Below are 21,721 nucleotides of genomic sequence, written 5' to 3' on the forward strand. Positions count from 1 at the left end.
GCACACCACCTTCCTTCTTACAGAACATGGCTCCTTCAGAGGGAAACTCCACAAGCTGGGAATCTCCGACAACCCGAGCTGTAACTGCGGTCAGGAGAAAACCTGGGAACATCTTATCCATGACTGTGACAACTATGAGGACCTCAGATGTCAGCTATATACACGCATCAACTCCTTGCTAAAAAACCGAGAAGAAATAATATTGCAAGAAGAAGATAATTACCGGGCTCTCACTATCTTTGCCCGCAAACTCTTTGAAAGACAAAGATCCCTGCCACATCTTCACCAACCTATGAAAACACAGATGTAACTACCTGAGATGACTGCGAAACTCTGAACTAGTGACCACCTGAAGCAGATACAACACATGCACGTAACAAACTGGACCTGACTTCTGGACTTGGACCTCCACCAGACCAATGCAAAGACGAAGATTGCAACTTGGACTCGAATCTCCAAGATTGCATCTTATGATGCCATACAGCCATACAGCGCCCTGGCTCTGTCTAGCCTGCTTTTTACTCCCCTTTCCCTAGCAGGGGGGACGGCCTGCTCTCTCCTCCCCCTCCTGCCACCCCGCTTTCTCCTCTGGTGGGGCATGGGCATGCCCCACTATTTCAACAGGAGTCATCTTCCCTATAGACCCCTTACTTCCAATTTCCAACCCCCCAGTCTTCCACCCCTCCCATCTCTTCCCCTTACAATAGCGCCTGCCCCACGCGTACAAATTTAAAACACCAAAATTCATGCCCGACCTATTAGGAAATCTTATCACCTCCAGCGCATCCCTTATAGCCCCTCTAAGCAACATATAATGTACCATCTGTGCCCAAAAGAAAAGAATTTTTATTTTAATTATTTTTTATTTATTTATTTTATTTTTATTTTATTTTATTTTAATTATTTTTTATTTATTTATTTTATTTTTATTTTATTTTATTTTAATTATTTTTTATTTATTTATTTTTATTTTATTTTATTTTATTTTATTTTTTATTTATTTATTTTATTTTTATTTTATTTTATTTTATTTATTTATTTATTTATTTTTATTTTTTAGGTCCTAGCCACTGAAATCTCAGGAAAATAGGTGGTAGGACATGCCAGAGCAAACATTAAGGGAACACCTGACTGGCCTCCACGTAGCGGAGCACGTAAACGACAGGTCCCATCTGGGGCCTGGCGGCTAACAAGCCAGAGGAACAAATGGGACAACATATTACACAACACATGACCCACACACTTTTAAACCTCTGGCCTTGACAGCGTACTGTCCTCGATACAAATAGCATACGCGGAGATGGGGTAAATCCCTGGTGCCGTTAGACCCAAAAATACTCTGTACTCTGTACATAAACATCATTGCTGATCAGGTACACCCTTTCGCGGTTTTCCTTCCTGGCGGTGCCGTCTTTCAGCAGGATAATGAGCCATGCCACACCGCCCGGATTGTTTGAGACTGGTTCGCGGAACATGAGGAAGACTTCCAGCTATTGCCCTGGACTCCAAATTCCGCAGACATCAATCCCATCGAGCAGTTGTGGTTTGTGTTGGAACAGCAACTCCAATCTGCCGCGTCGGTTACGTGTTGGTACCAAATACCACAAGACACATTTAGAAACCTTGTAACGTCCATGCCTCGCAGGGTAGGAGCTGTTTTGGCTGCACGTGGAGGACCAACATCATATTAGGCAGGTGGTCATAATGTTTTGGCTCATCGGTATAAGTTAGTTCTTGGGTTACAGGTTGTTTTTTTTTTTTTGTTTTGTACAGGTGTTTGTTGAAAGGCCGAATTTCATACCATTTAGGCTAATATTACTCCAGAATACCCCACAGGAATAAACCATCTCCTTCTGCCTAGGATCAGCTGCGACTAAAAAGCCATTAAAAAAATTTACCAGTCACCGACGGAATTTGAACCGTGACCAAACGAGTGACAAAGGGAGAAATATTAAAATGTCACTGAGGACTCAACATATCCCAGGACTCCTCAAACGTGTTGCAAATGTAATCTGGATCGAGCTTTCGGTAGTACTGTAATGCTTTCGCAATTGTCACTATGAGAGATCTCGGTTTTCGAATCCCTTAGGAGAATTACACCAGAGGAATTCTTAATGATCTCTTCAATCTTGGACGTAAGTAGCAGATTTCAAGCAACTCCTACGCTCAAATGTATTTTGTGTGTAAATTGCGTGTGTTGTCTGGTTGGTTTGCCTATTTTGATGGACGAAATGCCCTTACCCCACGGTTATTATAATCACCGTTCTTCCCGGAAAATACCTGAATTCAAGTCCCGTCGATGACATGAGAAATTTTTATGGGCCTTTTTCACAACGTGGCCGAGTTAGTCAGCCTCCGACGGCGGTAGCATTTTTTTCTTCCCCCAGAAACTCAGGTTTCGTCCAGCAAACAGGCAAATCGACCACGGAACAGATGAAATTTACAAACACAATATATACTGCGCAATATGGTCTAAGTAGCTGATGCGCCTAAAATCCTATAACAAACAAATTTACAAAGTACAGTACCATATGGACAGCGATTATAATCACCACACCAGGTGGAAAAGGCCCAAGTTCGAATCCCCTCAGTGACACGAGGAACTTTTAGGAGGTTTTTTTTTTTTTTTTACTCCATGGCTGAGTTAGATGATCTCAGGCGAGCAGAGCAAGGTTTTCCTCAACCATAAATTCTGGTTTTTCATTCAGAAAAACAAACTGATCAGAGAACACACAATTTATAGACATAATACACACAGATAGGTGAGATAATTCGCGGCCGTCTGCAATATACCGGAGTGCGCCAGTACAATATGGATTGGCGAACTCTGGCGTGAATAGTCGATGCGCCTTAAATTTCCAAAGACAAGGCAAGTCACTGACTCCAGCCGAGTTAGTATCCCAAGATTTTTCATTTACGAAACAAAACACTCTCTGTCTGACTCCGAAAACAAAGTCGCGAACAACTTTTCATATTATATAAGCTGGGTGACTTGATAAAAACTGCCTCTGAATGCAACTTTCAGCACTGTAAGCAGACTGAAGTTCCAAAACAATCAAATTTTCTCGCTTGAGCCCAGTCCGAGGATGTTCTCGTGTTACTTCCACACAAGATGACATTAACTGCAAGGTGCCACAGAGACTTTACAGCTTTCTTCAGATCTTTCTGGATCTCAGCAGATAATCCAGGCATATCATTTATAGAAAGAATCATGAAGGATCTGTATGCACGTGACGCGCTGTTTCCTGAAACCCTATAAACAAAGGAACCCGTTTGAATTTATGCTGACAACATGTTAAATGAACCCAGAATGGGTGGACCATGCTGCTCTTCATTGAAGAGTCGAAATACAATCTTTAATCTGAATCTTGACACACTTTCAGCTAGAAGGAATCAGAAATCAGATTCTATCCCGCTGAAATCGCAGAAGGAGAAAATTTAGAGGCGATAGGCTAGGATCACTGACCGCATTACAAATTTTCAATATAATCAGGGAACTCTCACGTTTTTAAGGCATCGAGATGCGATTCTTGATCCTTTTTTCGCTGTTTTTTTTTAAGAGCAATTCGTCCAGTTTCTTTCAGTGGAAAATAATGCATGCCTTAACACAGATAATTCTATTCCGTAATGGGCAAATCTCCAGTAAAATATGCCTGGAATGCCCTAGATAGGAGGATTGCCAGTCACAGGCCCTCTCAGGATCTTGCTGAGCTGGTGTCAGCCCTTACAGCAAAGGTACCTTCAACACTAATTAACAGCTTCGGTTACAGCATGAGGCGCCAAAGCCATGTGCGTATTTTTACCAACGGGAAAAAATGTTTTTTTTGGGATATATTTTTATGAATTATCACCTCACCATTTTTTTTTCCGCTGATGAAATCATTTGAAGATGATTTCAAGATGAAATCATGCATAATTTGCATGATTTCATCTTGAAAATTTGCATAATTGGTAATTCAGATCGAAATTTGCAGTCTTTTAGCATTATTGAGACACCTTAACACGAATGCCTCATTACAGTTTTGTCAAATTCTAATAAATGATCGAATTAAATAAATTGAAAGCCTTATTTAAGTTTTGGCGTTTGTTCCTTAGTTTTTGAGCGCTAGTGCATGTGGAAAAAAAAAAAAAAAAAACTGTTTATTGCTTTGTGAATAGCAATTTTGCATACAGGTGTGGAGTGTGTTGTTGTCGATTGTAACAATACACTATTTGTTTGGAAAGATTTAGTTACCAAAGTAGGCTGATTGTAAGAATGCTCCTTGCAATCAGCCTACCCACCAATAATTGCAATGTTCTTCCTGTGTAAATTACTTTGCATTGACTTTATTGCTATTTTAACTGAATTGCAGCATGCCACTGATTAGTAAACGTTGTTTACCTAAACCTCTCCGGCTATTAAAGTGCATCTTATAAAATTATAGCGTTCAGTTACTGTGTTCCTAGATTAATGTTTCTGTCTTTTCTATAACCCCCCAACTGTTCGTTCCTTCATTCACCCGTTGCTTTCTCGCTCAGTTTGCACGCAAGTAATCTAGACTAACGGGATCAAAAGATTCACATGCCTAAAAGCTTCGAATGCAGATTAATGCGATATGTTGGCCAAGAGTAACTTCATAAGAGAATATTTCAGTGTTCCGTCAGAGTTCGTTATGAACATTATAACTCAGAAACTCGGTCTTAAATGCCCTGAGAAGCTATTCTGACTTGATTAATTTACACGCTGGAATGTGATAGATGACCCAATAATTTATTACATAAATTTTCAACTTGTTTATTCTATAAACTGCACAAAACACTTCACGTGTATTTATTTCTCGAATATATGTACTTTCTCGATAGGAAGCGGAGCAAAACCATTAAAAACATACCACTATCAACAACGGTTTATTTTCCACATACTATAAACCAACATATGCCAGGAGCAAGGTTTACACGTACGTTATTTCGCGACTAACTGGAAGGGTCATTCCAACCAATAACCTTATATTATAAGAACGCCAAATACGCGCAATTGGTACGCGTTAATCGCATGTTCTTTGCTTTGATAGACAGATCGCTATGGAAACACAGTAGAAGAAACACAGAGGAATTTATATAAAGATTATTTTCCCTGTGGAATGTGATCAGTTCTTCTCAGGCACAGGCGTCGGTCACGCAATTTACAAAGATGATGCTGCATGTTCTAAGTTGCACTTACCTTAAACAATTCAACTTGACAAAGGATTGCAAAGAACAGCGATAATAGTAATAAATAACTGCTTTCTGTACGATAAGAGTGCTGTATTTCTTTTAGAGATCTTATAAGTTTCGGTACGTATAGTTCTAGCCATTCTCACGTGTGTTTACACTTATTTTTCTTCTTCATCTGTAACGTTCAGTAGATGAAACGTTGCTCTACTATTTGCCCTGTAGCTTACATTCATTTTTCTTCTTCAAATCGTCCAAGAGAGCACAATTGTTCCACGTGATTAAAACAAAATAAAAATGGAAATGGAATAGAATCAAGTCGGGGCATGTTCTACTTATCTATGAACTGCGCAAAATGATGCATTTGATTTTGAAAACTGTCTTCGGACGGAAATTGTAGAACTTTACAATTTACAATACGGTAATCCTGTAAACTTACATTTTATAAAAATGCTAATGTTTATATGAAAATGGTGTTTTAAATAGCTCAGTTCTATATGATAAATCAATGGCAAGCTTAAGAAAAAAAAAAAAAATGCTGAGAGGCCAAGAAAGAAAAAGAGAAATATAAAATCTTCACGTTTTGCCTTGGAGTGAATGGAAACTATTTGAAGAGCTCAGGCGAAAATAGCGCTGTAGAAGTAAGAAATTTATGCCCTATGTGAAATTGCTCTTAAATAGGGCTAACACTGCTAGCACAGCAATCGGACCTGGGTTTGATTCCTGTGCGCATGAAAGAGCTTTTAAGGTTTTTTTTTTTTTTTTTTTTCACAAGGCGACTGACTTAATCTCCTGTGAGGGCAACTGAAAAACAAGCAACCCTACTGTAAATTGCATGTGTTCTATGGTCCGATAAAACACACGAAGTTTAAAGACAAGATAGATTGACGCCTCGTAGCAATGTGGCTGAGTTAGTCGGTCTCAAGCGAGGATACCATGGTTTTTCTCACGAAAACTTAGAAATTTCTTCCAACAAAAAGGCAAATTGACCATTGAATACACATTTACAGGCAAAATATATAGGACGCAATATGGTTTAAGTTGCTGATGCGCTTAAAACACAACAGCAAAATTATTGTTTCACGACATGTAGATTTCGGATTTCCTATTACAAGAATCTACCATAAAATCAACTTGAATCTGTTCAACAAGATTTCTTGCGGCAGTGCCTCAAGAAGAGTCCAAATCAATATTTGTCTCACTTTAATTACGTTCATAGTTGAACGTTGTTTGATACCGTTCATATCAAATACAGTATTTTAATATTACATAATACAGTATACGATTACGAGCCTGTCTCGGGATTTCGGACACAGGTGAAAACATTTTCAACCAGCCTGTGTTAAGAAGGCTAAATTCAAGTGAACTCTACGCAAGGAAGCCAGTGGTTTGTTATCCCATTAACCCTAAACCACCGCAGAGCTCGTCGAAACTGTTGGCATTAACATGTGACTTGGAGCCCTGACAAATAGGGTACAGTTCCGTTCTCTGATGAGTCCCGTTTTAGCCTACAAACAGATTCTAGAAGTTATTTTCCTCTGGAGACAACAAAGAATGCAGTACTATCCCTCCACGTTCAGAAAAAGGGACACTTACAGTGGAGGCGGTGTTCTTGTGTGGGGCGGGATAATGATCTACGGCCACACCCCTTCATGTTTTTGATATATGTACCACAATTGCGCAGAGGTACCGAGAACAGATCCCCGACCCCTTGTGCGACTTTTTAAGGGTGCGGTTTCCCAGATTTCTTTTCATGCACGACAACACCGCCGCATATAGAGCTCAAGTGATGGAGGAATATCTTGGAACTGAAGATATCCAACGACTGCCATGGCCAGCACGCTCAGCAGACTTAAATCAGAACGAACATGTGTGGGGCGCCCTTGGGCATCGCATTGCACGCCGACAGCGAACTTCTCGGTCTTGGTGAGCTAAGGTCTCCGCTGGTGGAAGAATGGAATTTGTTCCCACAGAATCTCATTGACACTTTTATATCGAGCATGGTTCATCGCTGTCAGGCCTGTTTAGTAGTTGGAGGGGGATCATACGATGTGCTGATGTCGTGTAACTATATTTTCGAATATTCTTATTTTTATTTATTAAATCAGATTTAGGTGTAGACCCTGCCCATTAAAGTTCAGACAAAGAAATTAACAATATTATATATATGAATATTAGGAACACATAAACTGTCAAATCCACATGTTTATTTAGGAAAAAGTTCTCTTTTGCCCAATGTCAACCTGGTAGTTGTTTGGCAGGAGGGTGTATATACGATGGTCAATTTTGGTCCGGTAGGCCTTTTCTTCACAAAATCGGTCACAGTCTATGTCCAAGGTGAAGAACATTCTTATAGTGTCGGATGGGAACATCTGGTCTAAAGATTTTATCCTGATCTTGTATCGACTTCTGTAATTTGACCTCTTTTTTTTTTTTTTTTTTGGTAATTCTTATACAACTCCTATAAATGTCCCTTATGGTGGTGCACCATATATGGTACACAACCATAAGGGACATTTATAGGAGTCGCTAGCTACGCGAGCTATACCACGTTTCTATGTGTTCTGTTAATTTTGTTCAGCGGTGTAGTACAATGGTATCTATGAGACTGCATTATTGTTTGTTTTAAGGACCTCTTTTATCTTTTGTTGTTACTTCGTTATAACAATAGAAAAAACCTGCAGTGTTTCTCTGTCTTCTGTGTCAAAGCTCGGGTGCTCCTTACTAATTTGACTCAGGGTTTTTGCACTGCCTCGATGGCCAGAATTGAGAGAAGGAAATTGAATCCTGTTTTTATACTCCTTATCCGAATCTACTGAATGTTTGTTGTTCCTTCTTCTTTCGAAAATGCATACTGTTTTTTTCTTTTTTTTTTTTTTATCCCAGTAGAGCACTTTTACAGTCAGTAGAGCACTTTTACAGACAATATTTTAATACTTCGTGACTTCAACTCCTCGACGATTACTCTAAAGAACCCAATACATCCAAAACAGTATTTTTCGAATGTATATGCATAGTTTAGACCCGATCATTGTGGATAATACTGCAGTCCTGAAACTTACACAAAGATTTCTTATACGCTGATAAATATGATGGATGTGCGAAAATTTCTCTTGGTAAGATTTAATTTTGCAATATTTTGTTTCTGATTCCTCTAAATTACGTTACCACAAGCAGGCTGTAAAAGAAACAAGACTTAAAACTGACACGCTATTCATTTATTACAGGTAATTTTGGGACTCCCGTACGGCACTGCCATTGACATGTGGAGCCTCGGATGCATCTTGGCAGAACTCTATACTGGCTTGCCTCTCTTTCCTGGAGAAAACGAGGCTGACCAACTAGCCTGCATAATGGAGGTCCTTGGTTCACCGCCAGAGGATGTTCTAAATATAGCAACTAGACGACGACTCTTTTTCGGTAGGTGGTTATTCTTTGTTCCGAATGTATTTAATTATGTCACTGTTTTAGTGAGCCATTCCCATTTTATCAAGAGAACTAGGCTACTATGAATAGCCTTTATCTTCTTCGGCTGCTTTCGTTAATAGCTTCAAACGTGTGTTTCAATGGAATCCACGAAATCACAGAAAAAAATTCGCTAAGCAGTTGAATAATAATGTCTAAGCGAAGCAACAACGGTACACAACACTACCCATCCGTCCACTCCCCACACACTTTTTAAATGTCTGGCCTTCACAGAGTTCTGTGCTACACAAACAGAGTACACAACGCGGAGATGGGGGAAACCCCTGGTGCCGTTAGACAACTAACACACTTTGCACTTGTCTAAGCGAAGCTCGTGCAATTTGAGTGAAATTTCAAATCCAGTGCTTTCACAGTCCTGTTGATACACTTAAAATGGCAGCAAAACATGAGCCAATAAAAATTCCGTGAAATTTTTGGCATAGGAAAAAGAATGCAACATGATCGTGTCAGTTATAATCATTATTGAGTTAAACATTATGAAAATCTGAATTCGATAAATACTAATCTTCAGTGATTCTGCATTAACTCGATTAAACATTTTAAGCTAGTAAGTGAAATTCCATTGCTAAATACAGCCTGCTTATACTTTTTTTTTTTTCTTATGTAGATTCAAAGGGAATTCCACGCACATTAACAAATAGCAAAGGGAAAAAACGTAAACCTGGATCAAAGACATTAGCAACAGCAACGAACTGCAGTGATGATGAATTCATTGATTTTTTGATTCGGTGTTTGCAGTAAGTAAAGTCATTTTTTCCCTCTTTCTACTTACTCATGCTTTTAATTACATTACTCATACATTTTTAGGACACGCCTACTAGTCCAAATTAAGTTCATACTGGAACGCATTTAAAGACTTCATTAAAATAACAACAAAAGTTATTCGTATCGAGAACTTCGCTGAATTCCACTACAAGTTCAAAAAATTGACCTGATCAAGGACCTTGGGGTTATCTCTTCAGTAAGTGGAAAGAGTACAATCACATCACCAAATTTAACTAGCCGTCTGGATGGATTCATTAATAGAAACAACTTTTGTGTAAACAGGGATGATTCGCTCCAAAAACTGGAATCCGTTAAGAGTAAACTATTTAGGAACTGACTGCTCTAGTGAAGGCACTACAAATCCAGTTGTGCAACTACTGTTCCCCGAAGAATATATATATATATATATATATTTAACTACGCCTTTATCCCTTCCCCATCCTCAATTTAATACATCTTCCTATACCATGTGCTTGTTCCTATTTATTTTAATTCTTCTCATTTTCCACAAAATTCCAACGCTAAAATATTTTTCCAAAAATCTACATATTTTTCACACTCTGAAAACACTTAGTTATGTTTTTTAGCCTTATCCTTATGTTTACCTTAATAACTTTCATATCATTGACACTGAGTTGGGACTACGTTGTCCATACTATAAAAGAATGTGCTAATTTTATTCTTTTTGTTTTTGGCTTTATTTCACACTTCTTCTACTGCTATGGACAAGTATAGTAACGCAATTCCTGGTACATGGTCAGATGCAGTCCCCTGATGAATTACCTGACCATGTATCGATATTTACTTCAGTTGACATCAGACTTTTTGCCATCCCTGTATTCGACTTATAACGAATTTTGTCCACCCATCTCTGATGACAGCTCTACTATCTTTTATTATATTTTATTTTATTTTGTTTAATCGTTTGGTATTAATAATTTTACTTTACAGTTCCTTCACCTCCAAATTGGCTTTGCAATTCAGCCCATAATTTTCTTAACTCATTATAACTTTTAGGATATTAACATTCTTTTGCCTTTTTCAAGCCTATAATTCTTCTTTTTTCTACTGTCCTTACCCTTCTAGTCTTTGCACTTTGTGTAATTTTCACCTCAATCTATGCAAACTTTATCAGACTTATCTATTTTTTATATATATTTTTGAAATTAAAAAATCGAAAACTTTCATTTAATTTAAAATAGTAACCACCAGGATAACATTTCGGTGCCTTCTAGTCTAATTTGAACACTGCTCCATTCTGTACATAAGTAGCCTAATGATCACTGTTAAAACTCAAAAGTATACATTTATGGGATAGCTTTATAAATTGCGATACTAGCTATCACAATTTTCTGTTTGTGCAGTTCTTTTTCTATTTGAAAAATAGAAAACGAATTGCAAGATTTCATTAAATGGCAATAACAAATGCATGACAACAGGTTTCTTGTAATATAGAGACAATGTAACAAAGTTAACAAAAGGGTATATATTCTTCAAATATCATTCTCATGCGTATCAGCATAAATATATACCTATATAAGTATAAAAAAATAGACTGTCAATGTACGTCAGGTCTGCCTTCACAAAAGGTAGAGGCCGCCGTAGCCTAGTGGTCAGGCGCGCAGGTGCATAAGTACACGTGCCTTGAGTGACCGGGGTTCAAGCCCGTGACTACTGAATACGGTGCTGTTTCTTGTATTCTGTCTATCTTGTGAACTCCTCTGACCGTTTGGTCGTCCCGGAGTATAAACAGAAAATTTATTTTTATTATTGTCACGTAGCAGGCAGGTCCGTTCGCCAAATAGCAGAAGAATTTGGTTCCTCCCTAAATCAACTATTAGAAAGATCGTACTCTCAGTGGAAGATAGATGGCTACGGGGCATTCATTCCAAGCCAAGTACACCGCCATTAATGACCTATAACGCATGTCTGTAGATGAAATGGATAGTGAGAGGAATTTGCAAAAGTACCCTTAATGAGCTGACTCGAGAGACAGTTGACAGAACGAAGATAAATGTGGGACCAACAACCTTCAGAAAAACGCTTCAAGTGGAATGAAATGAGTACTTTGGCTGCACAGATTCTCGTAGTCATCATCTTATTCCGAGCAGAGCACGTTATCGCCTATCCATAGACCAGAAGCATAGGACATTACAATACTGGCGGACTAATGAATTGTACTGCACGGTTCAGACATCAGGTGGGAACACTTGAGTGTGGTACATATTCAAAGAATGATTTCAACTAAATTGTAACAACAATGAAATTCGGTAGTGATAGTGTAATCATATCAGCCTATTTACATGGTTTAGACTTGGTTCACTTACTGGTTGTCGATGAAATGTCACAACAAACATGTATCATGGATACATGTTCATTGTGACATTCTGAACGTTTCTGTCTTACTAGTATTGTGATGATTGATTGTAGAATTGCCAACAATCCGGGAAAGACACGTGCCGTTATTTGTATTAGCATGATAATTCTCAATAATGGTTAATGTTAAATGTCACGAAGAACAGCCAGTAGAACAGTTGACCTACTATTTCCTACCATGAGTACAGATCTGAATCTAAGTGAACACCTTTAGAATGATTCGGAGTGAAAATTGAGGGCCAGGACAAGACGTTCTACAGTAGTTCAAGTGCAGAACTATAGAACTGGTGCAGTTGCACAAAATTCTAGTTTTGAAATACCAAAACTTCCCCTTAGAGACATTAAAGTCCTTGGTGGTCATATTCAATATTAAATTTTTTTGTTTAAAAAAAAAGAAAAAACATTTGTCCTCCATATGAACCATAAAATGAGCTAACTGAATATTATTAAAATACCTTATTAGTAACATCAGTGTTCAGCTTATTTTCTTATTTTGTAATTGGTTACTATTTTTTTTTTAAATTTTAGATGGAATCCTTTATACCGAATGACTCCTGATGAAGCCCTCCGACATAGCTGGTTGGCAGGCCAAAGACAAGACAGTTCACATAGCTCAAAGACAGTTCAATCACTAACAGTTCGAGAAATTGAGACAGGTCAGTTATTAATTTTTTCCACACGTTCTTACCTCTTATATTTGGCAATTTTTTGCCCGTTGACTAGGTTGGTCATAGTGCGCTAGTCCCTTATGCATATGGTATTATATATTTTGTCTAGTGGGTGGTTTCATGACCGATTTAAACGTTGGGCGGCTTAAAAACCTCGGAACAACTCATAGAGTTGTTCCGAGGTTTTTCGTTCCGCGGGGACCTACTTCTTCTGCCTGCAATTGGCTGACGGCAACCAAAGCCACGAAGCGTCCGTGTACAGTACAGTATGTGTAAAAATTGGATGTACTGTATTCTATTAGTCGGGTTGCCTGCTTTGCTAGATGAAACACCTCTAGTTTCCAGGAGGGAATTATAATATAATCTTTTAGTCCCTATTTTGTAAACTCCTTTAATCCTGTTTGGCTGCGCCAGAATATAAAAAGAAGATTATTTTTATATTATTTCATTATATCTCGCAGCGTCTGATGTCTGTGTGGCTGTAGATGTATCCCCATAAATTTCTAAAAAATACGCATTTTACTAAATAACTAAACTAAACCGAACACAATAGCTGCTACAACTAAATAACTAAACTAAACCAAACACAATAGCTGCTACAATGTACAGTATACCAATAAATATTTAATACAATTATGTTTCAAGAATTTTCAAAATTTGTTAATGGTCTAGGAACTGATTGCGTTCTCCCATCCTTAGATACTCAGGTTTAAGATTTCCAATTATGTTACTTTTCCAAAATTGATGAAGTGTAACACAGGGAGATAGAATAGAAATATAAGGGGCTATTTCAAGACCCATAGCGAAAATATCAACTGGGGAGTGCGTGTTGTTGAGCAAACGAAAAAAAAAATTATATTGGTAACTCACAGAGGTCTCATAATCCACCTATAAAATCCGCTCCATCTATAAAAGAGATTATCTCTTTTCATATTCCAAAGATCTACTGCAGTACGAGAAACACATGGAATAGTTTTAAACCTAAGGTTTTATTGTCATCCATAATCAATAAATAGTTTGAAATTTTAAAGTTGTTTAAACCAATACTAAGACGGTCAGTATTGGTTAAGATTGTTTAGATTTGCAAGTTTTAAAGTTAATAAATGAATACAAATTATTGATTTATTTGATCCCTTTCTGTCTTATGCAGAAAACATTTCTACATCAATTTATAAAGTATACAAGGCAGGTAAGTCCAATAAAGGAAAAGAGCCAAGTCGCCGACATACTACAATATCAACATCAAGTAAAACATCATCAGAAGAATCTTGTAAGTAAACATTTAATATCGCTTTTCTTTCTATTCATTTACTTATTATTTTAATTTTTACTTTTTTTTTTCAGAAGTAAAGTGAAATGATCTTCATTAAATATTGTTAGTTAAAACAATTTTTATATGGCTCTGACATTTTAATCTGCAAATTATATTGAATTAGAAATCGAGAAGTGAAAATGTCATATGATTATATGTTTTTATTTCAAAAATTGACAAAACATATTCTGCATTAAAATCTAAAAAGTAAATGTCGATGACTTTATAAAATAACAATATTATATTTTTCACGTTTTTGTTGTGAAATTAAAGCTAAAACTAAATAAATATATTTAAAATCAAATACAATTTTCATGAAAAATATTTTATTGGCAGAACTACATGACATTACCCTAACTTTCATACGAAATGTGGGTAAAACAACGCTGTTTCCATGCATCATCAACGTTGTCCATTCATTTCTCCCAGTGCACAGCAACAAACTTAATATCCAGCGCTTCAGCAACGATATTCGGTAAATGGATTGGCCATGTGATATGTATGAAAAAAAAAAAAAAATAAATAAATAACAATAATAAAATAAATTAATAATAATTTCTGGATTAGTCCGATTTCAAAAAAAAAAAATTGGGGTGGCTCCATTAATTGTCCTCATCGTCGTCAAAAAGCCAAATATAAATTTTTATGAAAATCCATCCACTGAGAGACTTTGTCCATCTGTACAGAAGGACAAAGAAATAATAATTGTCGGATTTCTATTTGTCAGATTCTAGCTCAGCAAAACTTTCTAAAAGAGCCAAATATAAAATTTCATTAAAATCCATTAGGATTCAAGTTATTACATGCGGACGGATGGACGGACAAACGGAGGAACGTGGTGAAGACAGCAAGCGCTTTACGTATATATGCTAACACGCCTAAAAAGGAAAGAATTTATAAGGAGGAGAAATGAAGCAAGTAAATGTTCTCAGAGAACAAAAGAGAAATTATCTCAACAAAAAACAGAGGAAAATTGAAACAAACAATCAAAAATACAACAAATTAGTTAATGCACTACGTTCCATTTCAGGCGGAGCAGGCACCAGGTCACTCATGCCTACGGCCACCCATCGTCAATGACGCCTAAAGTTTGCATCTGACGCCGTTCAGATGAAAACTTTAGGCGCCTTCTTTCCAGTCGTTGATGACTGGAAAGAAGTTACCTTTTCCGATAAATCACGCTTCCTGCTTTTTTCTTGGAAAATTCAGTAGGATTTCCAATAATGGCGAGATCCGAACCATGGATTGAGGAATTGTTCAGAAGTCTTAAAGAGACCATGCCTCGCCGTGTGGCGGCGAACTGGCGTCAAGAGGAAAACATATCCACTGCTTCAATTACAATATTGGTATATGATAGCCTGTGTGATATGAATGAAAATAATAATAATAAATATTGCCGAATTGGTCTGATTTAAATGAAATTTTATTGGTCTCATTTTAGTGAAATTTGGTAATTTGAGAAGGTTCGAAAAATAGTTCTAAAAGAGCCAAATATAAAATTTTTGGAAAATCCATCCACTGAGAAAATATTTCTAAAAGAGCCAAATATAAAATTTTATGAAAATCTAACCACTATGATTTGAGATATTACATGTGGATGGATGGACACACGGACGGACACAATGAAGGTAATAGGCGCCTTACGCATACACACTAACGCGCCTAACAAAGGTCATTAATGGAATGGTACGAAATATAAAAGATACTTTAAGCTACTGAAACAGATTATAAGAGACGAAAATGAAATTCTGTGGTAGACATCCAGACATCGCTACAGATATGTAGCGATGGTTGGATGTCTACCGCTACTTCTTAAACCTACTTAACTGCTGACCACCACAAAACCTAGTAAGATTTCCAATAATGGTGAGATCTAAATCAATGGATCGAGAACCTAGTCTAGACTCTAGAGGAAGCCACCTTCAACTTACTGAAAAATAAAAAAATCCCCAGGAGTTGATGGAATTAATCTAAACTGCATTTAAGCAGTTTAGATTAATTCCATCAACTCCAGAGCAGTTTAATGCTCTTGTGAGCATTAAATGCCAAATCAATTAAGACTACAAGGTGTAGGTATATCGCGTCTGTAACAGTGTATATCCTCGGTCGGTTTGCTGTTTTCTAGGTGAAAGGCCTGCGTTTCTGAGCGAGAAGAAAAAATTGTGTGTGCCGAGCACGCATAGCGGAAGTTAAAAGTGAAACTTCTTTAGGCGAACATTTATCACTTGACCAAGGATCCCGTATTGACCGTATGAATGTCTCAAGGGACGAATCTGCACGAATGGGAGACTGGGAGATATGAGACGTTCCGTTACCAAATCTAGTTTCGGCAAGTGCTGTGGCATCGGATGATATTTAAAACCATTTGACTTCGATAGAGCCTGAATCACTTTGTTCTTGGGAGAGCCACGGCAACTGTTATAGGCCGACATTTGACTTACATCCTCATTCGGAAATACTGTTTGAAGAAGAGCGTGATCTCGAGCTGCTACAATCTTCACATCGTTCTTGAACCAAAGCCGATCACACACGGAACAGACTAAACCGAAATCATTATCCAGGAATGCAAGTTTCAACTGTGCGTGGATACTTTGGTTTTTCTTAAAATCCTGTTGCTGTGTATTACGCCCGCTACGTGTCGAACGATTTAATGTAGTACATCTGGCAGTCGGTTTTGGCTTCTTCGCTTTTCGTTTACGACTGGGCTTCGAGGTCTCTTCATCGTTTTCATTTGCAGTATCAACTTCCATGACTCCTCCTTCCAAATTCACGTAAAGGCCGCCGTAGCCTAGTGGTCAGGCGCGCGGGTGCACGAGTACACGTGCCTTGAGTGACCGGGGTTCAAGCCCGTGACTATTGAATACGGTGCTGTTTCTTGTATTCTGTCTATCTTGTGAACTCCTCTGACCGTTTGGTCGTACCGGAGTATAAACAGAAAAATTTATTTATTTATTTTCTAACATTTCTGGGAAGATGTAAGGCTCTGAAGATGTGGATGGACCTTCTCCGTTTTCTTTGTTCAACTCCATCGCACGCTGTATTTCTTCCACTATCGAAATAATTTAGATCTCTCCTTTGTACTCAATGGAAGTGGTTTCGGTGGTCGCATTGCACGTACACGTGCTGTATACGCCTTACAACGCTCACTACAGTGGAATCCCCCCATTCACGATTGGTTCACTGTACGATCAAATCACTTTACGATGGGCACTCCATAACAAAAACCGTTCACTATACGACATATAGTAAGCGCCAGTCATTGTGATCACGTTTACGAATTGGATTTTAATTCTATTAACGGCGATTCCAATAAGCACTTGAAAATTAGCAGAAAAGACCAATTCAATTACGTAATAATGGGAAATTACAGATTAAAAACTGTGGGTGGGAGTTATGTTAGGTTAAGTGTGCGTTAAGAACCAAAACAATTAAAATTATGAGTCGTCAGCATATTGTATCCAGAGTTGCGTGTATTCTGTGGTCAGTTGGCTATTTGTTTTACGAAATAACCGAGTTTCTGGGAGAAAAACCAAGCAACCCTTACCTAAAGATCAACTACCTCAGGGACGTTGTTAAAAAGCTAATAAAAATTCTGTGCGTCATTGAGGGGGATTCGAACAGGCCTTTTCCACCCACGGGATTCGAAGGCATGTTCAAATCCCTTGAGTGACTATGGAACATCAAATATCATGGCACTAACCAATAACGACAACTAGATTGAAACAGATTCAAATCAGATCTCTACACAGCAACTGATCTCTGTATTCATTAATTGCTCTTCTAAAATAGAAACTAATATCTAGAAATGAAAAAATTAAAATAGAGCTATCATTAGACCAGTCATAATCCACAAGCAATAGAGCAGAAAAGAAAAGCTGAAAAACTTTGAAAAAGTACTCTGAATGCCATTTGGACCAATATTTAATATTCAACAGTATCAGAAATTCAACACTATTTGATCTTCAGTTTCAGAAAAAATAAGAAATGTTATGAAATGCAGTATTTGATATGGAAATATTCGTGTATTTCATAGCATGCGGGTTATATGGGCTGGCTATAAACCACATGCCACTAAACAAAATACTAGATACAATCTTCATGGTGAAACTATGTGAAAGAAGACGTAGGGAAAGGCCTAAGAAGAAATACAGTAGGACGACAACGGAAGGAATGATCGTAGGCTAAACACAAACAGCAAAAGAAAGAGAGAACTGGGGGAGTATTCTGAAGGCAGCAAAATTCCTCAAGGTTCGGATATCAGATATATCATCTGCGGATGATACGGCCTGGTCAGAATACTGAGTTTTCCTTATTAGTTTGGAGGGGTTCGAGTTAAAATCACGTCAGTGAGTGAAAGAATTCTTAAAGATTTTTCAAGTGGTGCTGTAATTGGCTGATCTCAGACGGAGGGATAGAGTTATAGATTTTTCAAGTAGTAAATATGCATGTTTGTCCATGCACAGATTAAATACGTTGTTCCTATTTGAATCAGTCATCCGACATGAAGGGGATGGAGATGGAAGTTGATTACGATAGAAAACAAATAATTTCTCTACTCACTACTACCACAGTGATTATACCAACTGTGGGTAACACAGTTGGTATAATCACTGCTGTTCTCCCCACACCGAATGGGAAAAACCTAGGTTCAAATCCCACGATGACGCGAGAAATTTTTATGGCTCTTTTTCACAACGTGGCTGATTTAGTCGGTGTCAGGCGAGGTAGCATGGTTTTTAATCCCATAAACTCGGTTTTTTTGTTTTTTTTTTCTAACAAAGCAAATCAGACAGAACACAAGCGATTTACAAACATAATGTATACGGCACGGCACAATATGGCCTAAGTTACCTAAAATCCTACAAAACCACAGTTAACACAACTAAAATCGTTTCACAACCACAGTTGTGAGTAAATAATGATGAATTGTGTTCCTATTGATACAGCGTATTAACATGCAAGTCGAAGTCCACATGGCTGTATGCATTATGCCTGTGTAAGTCATGGGTGGATTTGTATATTGTACAGACTGAAAAACTCACAGAGTAAGATTGTACTCCCTCCATCTCAGATCGGCTAATTACAACGCCGATTGAAGAGGCCTTTAAGAACTCCTCCAGTCTCTGACGGAATTCAAATTCAGACCTCTGAAAACAAGTGACAATTGATAAAACCACGGACATAATGATGATTAATTGGTAACTTATTTTTTCTTGGTTGTTGTCGTTGTAACTACCTATTACCACAGCTTCTGAAACTATTAATTTATTGTTCTGCTGTACCTTATGTCATAATCGTTTATTACTTTCTTATCTGATGATTTGAACTGCGCTGAATTAAAATATTATTTCATAAAAATAAAAATTACCGATTACAGTCGAACTCCCAAATACGGCAATCATGGTACCAGACCCTGATGGATACTGGAGTTTTCTGGATTGATTTTCGTTGGTTATATATAGTCTTATAAAAAAAGACCCGAAAAATATTACATTTCTGCATTGAAACTTGTATAATATACGTACAGTACTGTACACGTGTAATCTTTTTTCAATAGAAAAGTAAGTTACAGTACACGTAAAAGTACAGTAAATATATGGAGTTCAATATGGTAGTAGTAAAAATAAAATGATAGTAAATTAAAATTTCCCATTAGTGGGGGAATGCGAAAAGTTTCATAGAATAGTTTCCCGAAGTCCTAATGTCGATTCTCTTTGACAGTGCAAGTGTTTCCACAATACATAATGGTCTGTGTATGTCTTTTGAAAGGCGCAATCTTCTGGGCTGCTTAATATTCTTTAGGCGGAATATGGGCAAATATAAATAGATGATTAAATTACAAACGGCAATTTAAAAGTTATAAAAATACAGGGCAGGTTGTCCATAAACAATTAACAAAATTGCAAACAATTATTAAGCTCAAACTATAGCTGATATATGAATATTATTCATGTCATATGAAAGAGCCGCCCAAAGAGATAGCATCGTGTAGATGTCGGTAGTGCTGGCAACAGTTGCATCTTACAAAAAAATTTAAAATGAAGTTTACTGCAGATATGCTCAAAACTCCTCACATCTTTGGTGAGCCTGAAAGGGATTCCCCAAAATTTAATGTGTGATATGCCCTTGCTCGTAACCAGGTGATTGGCCCATTTTTTTCGTTGAGACTACCATAAACAGAAACAATTACTTGGACATGCTAGAGCATTTGCCATTCCACAGATGGCAGAACATCAACCAAACATTATGGTTCAGAAGATGGTGCTTCTCCTCATTGGGCTTTGACTGTGTGACAATTTCGCAGTGAGAATTTTCCAGGCCAATAGATTGCACATGGAGAACCAATCCCCCGCCTCCTCGCTCACTGGATATAACACCCACTGAACTTTTTTCTGTGGGGTTATGTGGAGTGGGGTGTATCGTAAGCCCGTTGAAAATTTGGATGAACTTCGCGAGCGAATCACTGATGCAATTATTTCCGTGATAACGCATCAAATGCTAGAAAACACTTGGCACGAAATTGTAAACCGTTTGGATATCCTGTGTGCTACAAATAGTGCCCAACTTTTTTGAGTTGTTCCTTCCATTGAAAACACTGTTTCCCGAATATCTCTTGTAGTTCCTGTTATATAATAATTTGCAGTGTGGCAATTTATGCACGCCGTGTACTTAATAAACAGTATACATGTTTATTGTTTAGTGAATTGTTACCAAAGCGTCATGCACGAATCGTGAAAAACGGAAACTCAGTAAACCATTGCTTATTATTAAAGGGTCTTTAATCGTGTTCGCGAATAGAATTTGACAATTCCATGCCCAAACATATTTCTGGATGTTGTTGAAACGCAGTAAAAACGTAGGCCTCCGAAGTGAATCTCCATCTCTGATGCACTGCTTGGCCAGTGTAAGAATTACGATTAAGTGTGCTGATTTTCTGGTTGCCTGCCGTATCCACCCATTTTTCAAAGATAGCAGGAAAATGGGTAACGTTGGATAATAAATTGTCACATTTGAGAGATTCGGCTGTATACTGATAATAAACTGAATCCAATTTTTAAGTTCTTATTTTTTTTTATACCAGCTAGTTACTGAGATAAATATTTAAAATATGTTTCATTCCTTAGTGCTCCACCAAATGGACAATCCCGACTCTAGTTCTGGAAATCCGGATGATCCTTTGGAAGATTCTGGTACTTTCCTACCACCGATTTTGTGAAGAATACTATTAACTTAGTAATAATTTTTTTTCCATTTGCATGTAAATAAAAAACGATGATTATCGAAGTTGGCGCAAGTCACAAAAAATAATAAATAAATGTATATACATGATTATACATATACACATGTGTATATGTAGGTTGTCTTATGCCAAAAATTAATCTATTGTATGAAGCAATGTAATTCTATGAACTTGTTTTAATTGAAGAAAGAAATGGTTAAAAAATTAACCTAAGATACATTATTATTGCGCAGTATACGTATTCCATAAAGCAGTGTCTTCTAATTCAAGAACTGAATTGTTAGTAAAAACACATCAGTAGAGTGTTCGATAGGATTTTAGTTGTCGAACTATGTTTTGTTTAATCCGTGGAGGGGTTTATTTTATGAATTGCTTTTCAATTTACAATGTCCGTGTAGAACTCATTTTGAAAATTAAAACGCACACAAGAAAGGCGCAACAGTAAATCTCGCCAAAAATGAATAAAGCGAATCATAATTTCATTTTTTAAAAAAAATTTTTAAAAATTTTAGTGTCATTATTAATGTGAATATGCACAAATGTGGAAGCTGTAAATCAAAGCGCTATCCAGCACAAAACTGCGCTTTAGAAATTCTTCAATAGAAACACGCATCCAAAAACGTCAATGTCAAATCTTATAGATATCTTCGGCTAGAAGATATCTATTCCTGTGCTCCACGCTAT

General features: G+C 37.4%; 1 protein-coding gene across 4 annotated transcripts in view; it reads left to right on the top strand.

The window, feature by feature from the left end:
• Positions 1-21,039, top strand: part of LOC150084435 (dual specificity tyrosine-phosphorylation-regulated kinase 4-like) — a 268,389-nt gene extending 247,350 nt beyond the window's left edge. For all 4 annotated transcript variants that reach the window (XM_090375223.1, XM_090375226.1, XM_090375224.1 and 1 more), the window contains 5 exons: positions 8,418-8,610; positions 9,284-9,413; positions 12,346-12,473; positions 13,636-13,755; positions 20,922-21,039. In XM_090375223.1, coding sequence (XP_090231349.1) covers positions 8,418-8,610; positions 9,284-9,413; positions 12,346-12,473; positions 13,636-13,755; positions 20,922-21,013 — 663 coding nt within the window. In that variant the 3' untranslated portion in view covers positions 21,014-21,039. The remainder of the gene's footprint in view (positions 1-8,417; positions 8,611-9,283; positions 9,414-12,345; positions 12,474-13,635; positions 13,756-20,921) is intronic.
• The last annotated feature ends 682 nt before the right edge of the window (positions 21,040-21,721 follow it).

This window comes from Mastigoproctus giganteus, chromosome 6 (genome assembly GCF_048544385.1).
Source record: "Mastigoproctus giganteus isolate SK-2022 chromosome 6, ASM4854438v1, whole genome shotgun sequence".
Taxonomy (NCBI): domain Eukaryota; kingdom Metazoa; phylum Arthropoda; class Arachnida; order Uropygi; family Thelyphonidae; genus Mastigoproctus; species Mastigoproctus giganteus.